This window comes from Palaemon carinicauda, chromosome 3, assembly GCF_036898095.1.
Source record: "Palaemon carinicauda isolate YSFRI2023 chromosome 3, ASM3689809v2, whole genome shotgun sequence".
Taxonomy (NCBI): Eukaryota; Metazoa; Arthropoda; class Malacostraca; order Decapoda; family Palaemonidae; genus Palaemon; species Palaemon carinicauda.
In genome coordinates, this window is record NC_090727.1 from 14,477,555 (window position 1) to 14,489,048 (window position 11,494).

At 36.8% G+C, this 11,494-nt stretch overlaps 1 protein-coding gene across 1 annotated transcript; it reads right to left on the reverse strand.

Moving 5' to 3' along the window:
• Nucleotides 1-3,903: 3,903 nt before the first annotated feature.
• On the reverse strand, nt 3,904-8,800 carry LOC137630816 (uncharacterized). The gene is made up of 3 exons (XM_068362366.1): nt 8,678-8,800; nt 4,441-5,256; nt 3,904-4,272 (listed from the first exon to the last, which is right to left on the reverse strand). Exons 1-3 carry the CDS (start codon nt 8,798-8,800, stop codon nt 3,904-3,906), a joined length of 1,308 nt encoding a protein of 435 aa, XP_068218467.1.
• Nucleotides 8,801-11,494: the final 2,694 nt, after the last annotated feature.

Below are 11,494 nucleotides of genomic sequence, written 5' to 3' on the forward strand. Positions count from 1 at the left end.
TGTAGATGCTGTGCAGTGAGTGGTAATGGATTTTTTCCTTAAGATTATAGCTTTCTGTAAGTATTATAAATGTTCTGAAGGTTATTTGAGCAGAAATCTGGTAGCGATTTTAGCCTTCAAGGTGAGTTCTAAACATTGTAAAGATGCTTCGTTTAGTACAATTGGAGTTTTAGCTAGTGATTTAAAGTTTCTGGAAACGTTTTAATCATTATACAGTCTGCAGTAAGAGCAAGTGTTGTAGCAGGAGATTTTATCCTTCTGGCAAGCGTTGTTAACTATGTAGAGGGTGTGTTGTGAGTACTATGGTGTTGTAGCCTTTTTTAAAGCGTTTTAAACCTTTTAGATCATGTGCACTGTATATAAGTGGGGGTTCTGATAGTAGTTTTAACCTTCTGGAAGAGTTATAAACATTGCAGAGATGGAGAAATATGAGTGTAAGTGGTGTTATTGTTAATAGTTTTATCCTTCTAGAATCGTAAAAGTTGTGCAATCTGTCATAGGATAGAACTGCAATTAATTTGATCATTCTGAAAGCATTAGATACTTTATAGAGGCTGTCTGACCAATAGTCTGTCATTGATCCTAGCCTCAGGGAAGTGTTCTAAACATTATAAAGAGGTTGTGCAGAAAGTGCAAGTGAGTACATTTAGCCTTCTGGAAGAATTGTAAACATTGTAGAGGATAAGCTGTAAGTGCAAGGTTCCGTGTAGTACGTGATTTCATCCTTCTGCGAGTGTTCTAAACATTATATATGCTGTTACGGTCGTAAGAGAGAAGGGTAATTTACCATTTAAGCAGGTGGTTTCAATGGTCCATAATAATAAAAAAATAAAGGTATTTTGAATAAGAATACGATCTAACAAGATTTATATATGATAATGCAAAAATTATTTACAAAACATTACAATTAAACTTAAAGTCCATACAAAAGGAACACAAATGTCATAAAGGACAGGAATAACACAATAGGACGAATGACAAATGAAACTGCAGATTGAGAACACTTGAAACAAAAGCACAATTCATTATTAAACCCTTACAATAATATCACATATACTTAGGTTATAGATACATTTTAATAAAGAGGACTGCTTCCCTGGCAGACACTTAAAGTCCTTGGTTTAGTTGCTGAGTGGAGACTGATTCAAAATTACATTTAGGGGTCGAAGAAATTTAGGATGGGCAGAGCAAGTAAGAACAAGAAGTGTGAAACTAAAGCAAACAAGTTCCTGGGAAAGGACAAAGGAAAGCGGTATACAGGGGAAAACAGTCAGGAAAAATATATACAATAATTACGATGATGTGGGAGGTGTAATACCTCCCCGTAGAGGATCAAGCCCAGCGGAAAGTCTTGATCAAAGTTAAACACATTACATTTCGTGGGTAGGTTGAGGTCCGTGACAAGACATCAGCAAATACGTTATCGCTGCCAATGAGGTGCTTTATTTGAACGTTGAAGTTTTGAAGATATAAAGCCCATCTTAGTAAGGGCTGATTATGGGCCTAGGTGCGCTCAAGAAAGGTGAGGGGGTTGTGGTTCGTATAGACATGGAAGACCGGAGCTCCTTGTAGGTAACATTCAAACTTTTGGAGAGCAAGAACCAAACCTAAAAGCTCCTTTTCTATGGTCACTGTAGGACAGCTGATGAGGCTTGAAGCTACTGGAGGTGTATCCTATTGGGTGGAGTACCCCATCAATTTCCTGCAGCAACACTCCTCCAGCACCTATGTCGCAAGTGTCTACTTGTAAATAGAAGGGTTTAGAAAAAATAGGACTATGTAAGACTGACTCACTACTCAAAAATTATTTTAAATGTTCAAGTGCTGCCTAACTTTTTTCATCCAATTCATACTTCTTTTTAGGGCTGGTAAGACTATGTAAAGGGGCAGCTACTGAAGCAAAATTACGGCAGAACTTCCTGTAATATGAAACCATACCTAGAAATCTTTAAAGGGATTTCCTAGTCTTATGTTCTGGAGAGTCAAGAATGGCATTAACATTTGCAGTTTTAGGCCTGACATTACCTCCACCCACAATATGTCCCAAGTAAGTAACTGTAGCTTGACCAAAACCACATTTTTGTAAATTTTTTGTTCCCTGGGCTTCTCTTAATCTATCAAAGAGCATATTCAAACGTTTCATAAGCTCTTCCCAAGAATCTCCTATCACAAATATATCATCTAGATATGCAAATACTCCCTCTGAACCCTGAACAGTGTAGTAAATTATGCGTTGAAATGTGGATGGGGCATTTGTTAAACCAAAAGACATTAGTTCATACTGGAATAACACGAAAGGAGTTATGAAAGCCGATATAAGCTTGGCTCTAGATGTTAACTTCACCTGATAAAACCCTTTAAGGAGATCTATCTTAGCTACATACACTGCTTGGCCCACAGAGTCTATAAGGTCATCTAAACGGGGTAAAGGGTAACTATCCTTAACAGTAGCAGAATTTACTCTCCTGTAGTCTGTACACAGTCGCATGCTGCCATCCTCCTTTGGTACCAATAGACATGGAGACGCCCATGGTGACTTGCTTGGTATAGCTAAACCGGCACTCAGAATATATTCCACTTATTTCATCACTAGTTTCTGGGCTGGGCTGATGCGATAAGGGTGTTGTCTTATGGGAGCAGTTCCTAGTAGAAGTTCGATGCCATGGGTGAGGACTGTACACTGACCTGGGTTTTTCCCATGAGGTTCTGGGTAAGAGTATGTAGGATTTTCAAGTCCTTCCGATTGAAAAGGAGAAAGATGTTGACATGCGTTTTCAGTCTTTCAGAGCAGCACAATTATCTACAAAACCTCACGAATAGATGAATTCAGGTTCACTTACTTCAGGTTTCTCATTCTTGACTTTAACATTACCATTTACAATTTTGTCTCCATAACCAGTTTCAGTATTCCTGGAATGATACCTTTTAAGCAGATTGGCATGGATAATTAGAGTACTTTTCCTTCTGTCAGGGGTTTCAATCACATAGGTATGGTTATTGACATTTTCAACTACTTTATTTGGACCAAAGAATTTGGAGGAAAATGGGGATCCTGGGAAAGGAAAATATGCTAACACCAGATCTCCTGGGTTGAACTTCCTAATTTTTGTTTCTTTATCATAACTAATTTTCATTTTAATCTGAGCTTTGCTTAATTTTTCACTGGCTATTTTACGGACTTTGGAAAGGGTTTCTTTAAAGTTACTCAAATATTGTTGAACAGTTACAGTCTGATTAGAGTCTGGGGGCTTTAACCATTAATCTTTAATTAATGCAAGGGGTCCTCTCAATAATCTCCCATATACCAATTCAAAAGGAGAAACACCAAGGGATTCCTAGGGGAACTCACGTATAGCAAACGACATGATAAGCTATGTTTTATATTTAATTCCTTAAGGATTTCTGAAAAGAGTTTACGTGTAAAGTTAGAACCATGGTCAGTTTGGATATCTTTGGGGATCCCGTAAGTAGTAAAGAAACTTGAAAGGTGTTTAGCATTATTTTTACGGCAGATATATTCTTAAGTTGATGGCCTCTGGAAAACGAGTACTGGGACACATAAGAGTTGATAAATATTGGTTACCACCTTTCGTCTTAGGCAAGTGTCCAACACAGTCTATTACTAATTTCTCAAAGGGCTCATGTGGAACTAACATGGGCTGTAAAGGTGCTTTAGGAATTACTTGGTTTGCCAGCTATTTGGCATACATGAAATCTCCTACGTTTTGTATTGTCCCAAATGACCACCTGGTCCATCATGTGCAATTTCCATTTTATGAGTGCATACTGAAGAAGGAACAACAATTTGGTATTTCTCATTCCAAGTATCAAGATCTGAATAGTTAGAAGGACGGTAAAAACGCATTAGGATACCATTATTATGATAAAAAGATGGGGATTTATTCAATTTGGTACAATTAATTTCCCAGCTAAATCATTACCCAATAGCAATGAAACTCCTTTTACCGGCAATTCTGTATCAATCACCCCTAGTTCAACTTTCCCTTTTACAAGTGGACAATCAAGGTAGACATTGGCAAGGGGAATGGATGAGATTCCAGTAAGATCCCTTGCAACCACCTTCTCACCAGTTAGATTATTCTCAACATTAAGTAAAGCCTTACTATGCAACAAAGTTAAAGCAGCTCCAGTGTTTCGTAATATAGTGACCTTAGACTTCTGTTTTTTCTCCCCCAAGGCTATTATACCTTCATACTTAAAATCATCAAACACATCTGGTATATTTGCTTGCACATGCAAAACAGGTTTACTCTGGAAGGTTGAAAATTGTACGTTGGGTTTCATAAAAACATTATGGTAGTTATCAGATCCTTTACATTTAGGGTCTTTACAATTACGAATAGTATGTCCTTCTTTCTTACAATAACTACATTTAGGATTATCATCCGAAATCTGAGATTTTCCTTAAACTGGTTTTACAAAAATCTCAGCTCTTTTATTAGGAATAGACTTATATATTAAGGAATAAGTGTCAGCCAAGGAAGCAGCCTTTAGTAAATCTTTCTCCTGCCTATCTTCAATATAGAGCATTACATTAATGGGAAGTTTCCATTTAAATTCTTCAAGAACCATTAAATTCATCAGTTCTTCAAGAGAAGTTACTTCAGCATACTTAAGCAATTTCTTGATAGCTCTAAGCTTGTCAGAAGCAAATTCTAGGAAAGTTTGCATATATGATTTACATAGGTTACAGAAAGCTTGTCTATATCCTTCCTCTGTTATGGAAAATGCATCTAAGATTGCTTTCTTAACCTGGTTATAATCCTTAGTGTCATCCAGATGCCTAACAACCTGAGCAGCTTTTCCTGACAATTTAGGTTTAAGGAGCCATACCCACTGTTCAGCAGACCAATTAAGGTGATTAGCAGTTTTCTCAGATACCCAAAAATAATCCTCTGAATCATACTCTCTGAATGAATGAACTAACTTTATATTTTTAGTCAGGTCAAAGAGAGATAACTCTTCTTCCATTTGCCTATTCTGAAGATTGATTGAAGCCCTCTCAGGTTCCACCTTGATAGTTATACTAGCTTCTAATTCTAATTTAGCTTTCTCCCTTTCAAACTTTTCTCTTTCTTCCCTAGCTGGAAATTCTAACTCAGCATTCTCCATTTCAAATTTTTCTCTTTCTTTCTCTTTCTCCATTTCAAAAAACTCACGTCTCTTTTCAGCGGCTTCCTCTCTTAAAGCTAACTGAGCTTTTTCACGCTCGACTGCAAGACGTTCAAACTCTAGCTGTTGTTAAAATGTAAGGGAAGGGGTTTCTGGAACAAGATACTGCATTGCTTCGTCACCCGAGGTTTCAATATGTATATAGTGAGCAATTATCACTTTCCTAATGTTAAACTCAAGCATACTAGAACGTATCTCAAGGTCTAAATGCCTAGCACTTCCATTCATTCAGACTTCCTTGCATCGGTAAGGGCATGCAATTCAGAGGAAGGATCCACCACAAACTTTTGAGTATCAAACTTCGCCATTGTGAAAATTAAAAAGAAACTTCAAGAACAATATAAAGACCTGAATTAGAGTTTTACAATTCTTAAATTGCAGCGCACTTAGTTAAGCAATGACCACTCATAAAACCATAAACCACGCATGAATAGTAACAGATTAGACAAATATTTATACACAAAACATTTTAGATATGGGATAATGAGAATGAATAAGGACGGACTAAAGTATTTTAATCCCGGTTCAAACCAAAGTGAAGTCAAAAGGAAGTACCGTCGCTCAGCTAACAACAGTAACTTACTACACTTTGATTTGAACAGTAACTTCACAAACATATGTCGAGGCATTAACAAGATTCATTACACTTTACAGAAAATAAATAATGCAAGAGATTGGTATCGAAGGACCCAGGGAAAGACTATAAGCACGTGAAAGTCACGAATGATTCGAGAGAAATTAATTTTTAACAATGGTACGACAGATTAACTTTTTAACCCGCGCACCGAGTCTCGGTTATGAAAGGAGGGGGGTGGGGAAACTATAACAATGTTACCGGCAGTCGTTTACTAAAAGAGAAGTGGCCACCTTCTGTCACCGAAAAATTTATGAACAATAGAAATAGATTCTTCAGCGGTCTAGCAAACACAAAAACAGTCCCCTAACTAACTATAACTCAGGATGTTTATATCATGTAAGGTTGAATAACGAATCACCAACTACATAAACAAACAACTGATTCTTAACGATATTGTCAATTATTACATACCCAAGAAGTTTAGCAAAAAAAATCCCGGACAGGCCCCCATAATGTTATTACAGTCGTGAGAGAGAAGGGTAATTTACCATTCTAGCATGTGAGTTCAATGGACCATAATAATAATAAAATAAAGGTATTTGAATGAGAATAAGATCTAACAAGATTTAAATATGATAATACAAAAATTATTTACAAAATATTACAATTATACTTAAAGTCCATATAAAAGAAACACAAAAGTCAGAAAGGGCACGAATGACACAATAGGACAAATGACAAATGACAAATGACTTTTAACCTTTTGGAAACATTGTAAACGTTATAGAGGCTGGTAGTGATTTTCATCATTCTGAAAGCCTTCTAAAAGTTATAGAGGCGGTGCAATATTTACAAATGGTGTTGTAGCCATTAATTTTAGCCTTCAGGAATCTTTGAAATCGTTCTAGAGGCTTTGAAGTGAATGAATGTTGTGTTCTCGCCAGTGATTTTACCAATCTGGAAACATACTAAACATTGTAGAAAATAATTACCATTGATTTGAGACCTGGGAGTGATTTTAGCCTTCTTGATGCATATTAAACGTTGTACAGGCTGTGTACTAAGTAGAAAAGATGGTGCAGCTAAGCATTTTAGTCTTGTGGAGGCGTTCTGAAAGATGGAAATATTTGGCAGTAAATGCATTTGATGGTACAGTCAGTGACTCCAGCCTTCTGGGAGCGTATAAACGATATAGGGCCTTGCAAAAAGTACAAGTGGTAATGTAGCATGTTATTTTAGCCTCCTGAGAGCATTGAAAACATTGTAAAGGCTATGAAGTAAGAGTAAGTGGTGGTGTGGCAAGTAATGTTAGCCTTTTGGAAGTGTTTTAAAAGTTGTACATCAGTGCACTAAATAAAAGTTGAGGTGTAGCCATTGATTTTAGCATTCTGGAAGCGTTGTAAACATTGAGTGCATGTGGTGTTTTAGGCAGTGATTTCAACCATCTGGGGCCGTTGTAAACGTTAGAGAGGCTCTGCAGTAAGTTCATGTGGTGATGCAGCCAGTGATTCTCTCCTTCTGGAAGCGTTTTAAATATTATAAATGCTCTTCAATATATGCAAGTGGTGGTATAGCTCTTAAATATAGCATTCTGGAATCGTTATAAACGTTGTAGAGGAGGTGTGGTATGTGCCAGAGATTTCAGCCTTCTGGAAGCATTCTTAATAATAGAGAGTCTGTGCAGTAAGTGAAAGCAGTGGTGTAACAAGAAAAGTAAGCCTTCTCGAAGTGTTATTAAACATTGTAGACACTATGCTGTTAGTGCATATGGTGCCGTGGACAGGGATTTTAGCCTTCTGGATGCGTTATTTACATTGTGAAACCTATCTGAGGAAAGAACTGCCAATGATCTGAGCAATCTGGAACAATTGTAAACGTTGAACCTCCTGATGTGCAGTAAATGCAATTGGTTCTGTTGAGTCAGTCTGAGAAAAGAATTGCCAATGATGTGACCCTTCTGCAATGGGTTTAAACGTCATACAGGCTGTATGATCAAAGCTCTAGTATTTATTTTAAACTTCTGGAATCGTTCTAAAGGTTGTAAAGGCTGTGCATTAAATAAAAGTGGTGGTGAATCCAGTGGATCTAGCCTTCGGGAAGCATAGTAAACGTTGTATAGGATAGGCAGTAATTGCATGTTCTGTAATTTTAGGGTGCTGGAAGCGTTCTGAACATTTTAGACGCTCTACACTATGTTACTGTGGTGGGCAGCCAGTGAATTTTAGCTTTCTGGAAGTGTTGCAAATATATTAGAGGATATGGAGTAAGTGGAAGTGATGGTATGACTAGTGATGTTGAACTTCTTGAAATGTTGTAACTGTAGTGGAGGCTGTCCAAGAAAAGAACTAACAGTGAATTTAGCATTTTGGAAGTGGTGTAAAACAGCTCAGAGGAATTCCAGTGAGTGCTCGTAGTGTAGTAGCCAGTAATTTTAGCCATTTGAAGCGTTATAAACATTCTATAAGCTGTCAAAGGAAAGTACTACCAGTGCTTTTGCCCTTATGGAAGTGTTGTAAACATTTTAGAGGCTTTTTGAGGAGAAAAATGGCAGTGATTATAACCTTCTAGAAACGCTGTCAATAGTGTAAATATTCTGCAGTAAGTACATGTTCTTTGTCTGCATCTTTTCCCACTTTTATGTGCAGTCGATGTTTCTGGCCAGCGTTCTCCATCTACCTCTCTCCCACACATCATCACCGGTTAATCCCTTTGATCGAATGTCATGTGGGATACAGTTCATCAGCCTTCGCTTTGGTCTCCCTCTACTTCTCCTTCCCTGTACCTCCATTTCCATCACTCTCCTCCAATATACTGTCCATCTCTTCTCATGATATGACTATATCACCTCAATCTACTTTCTCGAATCTTATCAGATAGTTCTCTAACTTCTGCGGTACCCCTTATTACCTCATTCCGTATCTTATTTCTTCTTGTCACCCCACACATCCATCTTAACATTCTCATCTCTGCCGCATCCAGCTTTATTTCTTCTGTCTTCTTTATTGCCCACGTCTCTGTTCCATGAATCATTGTCGGTCTCATAACTATCCTATGCACTTTACTTCCAACTTAACCACTATCTTCCTGTCGCATAGTACTCCACACACTTTATTCCAATTCTTCCATTCTGCTTGTATTCTGTGGTTTATTTCTGCCCCCAGATCACCATCCTCGGCAACTGTTGATCTTGTGAGTAAATGTGGTGTTGTATCATTTAGTTTTAACCTTCTGGAAGCGTTATTAACATTGTAAAGACTACCTGAGGAAAGAAGTGCTAGTTATTTTAGCTTTCTGGAAGCATTCTGAATGTTGCGTAGTCTCTGCAGTACATATAAGTGCTGGTGTAGCCAGTGAGATTAGCTTTCTGAAGAGTTGTGTAGGTCGTAGAGGGTTTGAAGAGAGGGCATGTGGTGTGAAACTAGTGATTTTATCATTCTGGAAGTGTTATACTAATTTTAGAGCCTGTTTGAGGAAATCCTTTTGGAAGCTTTGTAAACGTAGAGGCTGGGAAGTGTGTGTATATGGTGTTATGACTAGTAATTTTAGCCTTCCTAAAGCATAGTAAATGTAGTAGAGGCTGTGCAATAAATGCAAGTTTATGTGTCGCCGGTATTTTTAGCCTTTTTGAAGAGTTATAAAAGTTTTAGAGTCTGTGCAGTAAAAGCAAATGGTGTTGTAGACAGAGGTTTTAGAGACTATCCAGTGATAGCTTGCGTTATAGCAAGAGATTTCAGCATTCTGGAAAATATTGTAAACTATATAGAGGGTGTGCAGTGAGACCTATGGTGTTGTAGCCTTCTTGAAGTGTTGTAGACTATGTTCACTAAATACAAGTGTTGGTTCAGATAGTGATTTTAGTCTTCTGGAAGGGTTGTAACTTTGTAAATTCTTTCTTTGGAAAGAGATCACAGTAAATTGAACATACAGGAAGCATTGTAAATGTTGAACTGGCGAAGTGAGTGTAAGTGGTGTCATCGTAAGTAGTTTTAGCCTTCTAGAATTTTTGTAAAAGTTGTGCTGTCTGTCATAGGCCAGTGATTTGATAATTCTGAAAGCGTTGTATACATTGTAGAGGCTTTCTGAGCAAATATCTGGCAGGGATTTTAACCTTCAAAAAGCGTTTTAAACAATGTAGAGACTTTTTAAGGAAATAAATGACTCTAATTGTAGCCTTCAGGAAGCGTTGTAAACAGTGTAAAGGTTGTCTGAGGAAAGAACTGACAGTGATTCTAGCCGTCTTCAAGCCTTCTAAATGTTGTAGAGGTTATGTAGTAAGTGTCATTGATGGTATAGACTTTTAATTGATTCTTCTCTAAGCTTCGTAAATGTTTTAAGGGCTGTCCAGTAAGCGTAAGTTCTGGTGTAACTACTGGTGTTAGTCATCTGGAAATATTTGTAAACGTTGTAGAGTCTATGCAGTAAGTGCCTCTGGTGTTGTATCCAGTGTGTCATGAAGCAAGTGTTGATGTTAAATATCTTATTGTCTTAATGAAATCACTGCCGTTGTTCATAGAGAAATAATATTCATTAACGATGACCCGATTTACATATTCTTTGCAACCACGGTTTGTCATCATAATCGGCAAACCAAAGAATGGACCCCTAAAAATGCCCCATTTGTAGTCTGCACATAGCCCAAGTACTTTGAAATTCCCATTCCTTTATCTCTTGATTAGATTTGATACATTACCATTTATATTCAATGCAGATAAAGCAGTTTTTGATGAAAAGATAAAGTGAGTTTCAGCAGTGTGCAAAGGTCTTCTGCTAGACTGATGCAACAAAAGGAAAACATTATAGCATCTTGGGAGAATTGCCTAGAGAGAATCTTAACTCATTTTGTTAACTTCAAATATCATGGAAGATTTACTTTGATATCACGACGCCAATATCAGTTGCAGAAAAGTTCCACTGATTACATATTCAATAAAAATTAAAAGTATATGGCTGGTGGTAGGCGCAATGGCGTTATGGAATCGCAAAATACAGGTATGCTATCACCTATCCTGTGCGACTTTCAAATGGATTGAAATATACCAACATGTACATTCGCCTGCAAAGTGATCGGTAACTTATTCGAAATTTTTTGCTCATTTGGTTAACAACTATATTCTTTTATATCATACACATTTTACTTTTTCTCTGAGAAATATTTTCGAAATGATATATGCGAGGATTTAATTTTTTTTTACATTAAACATTGTTGTCATTTTTACATAATAAAAAAACGAAATTTGAAAAGAAAGCATGAAATATTAAAAAACCTTTTGTTCATTTATGGATGGGAACACATTAGAATCTATCATAAATTATAAGACACTATTTTTCTTTTTTATTCTATTATTGTATGTTCATTTATATTTATTATTACCTCAAATTATTCAGATGCAGTTTCTCAAATAATTTAGTTAAAGCCCACTTTTTTACATAAGAATATTCCTCATTATGAGAGTTTTACTTTGATCGATTCAGTAACTATTATGTCATCCATATTGATGTAAAATAGGTGAAATTCAGTAACCCAGTCAACTGATAGTGAGAAAGGAAAGATACAGTATTCTTAAAATTGGTAATAAATGAGAAATTAAGACTTCTGAAGGTCTCCAGAGACTGTCACATGGAGTTTCCCTCTTCATCTCAGAAGATATTTATTGAAAACTACTTTATCTTAAAAGTAACCCAAAACTCTCTATACATTCAGTCTTCAGTGATTTCTCACCTTAC

Bases quoted from the DNA above. Each gene is read 5' to 3' on its own strand.
- LOC137630816 (XM_068362366.1), bottom strand. From the start codon at position 8,800: ATGATTCATGGAACAGAGACGTGGGCAATAAAGAAGACAGAAGAAATA. The intron at 5,257-8,677 runs GTAATAAGGGGT...TTTTAACAACAG, and splicing joins GAAATAAGATACGGAATGAG to CTAGAGTTTGAACGTCTTGC. The intron at 4,273-4,440 runs GTAAAACCAGTT...TCAACCTTCCAG, and splicing joins ATAAAAGAGCTGAGATTTTT to AGTAAACCTGTTTTGCATGT.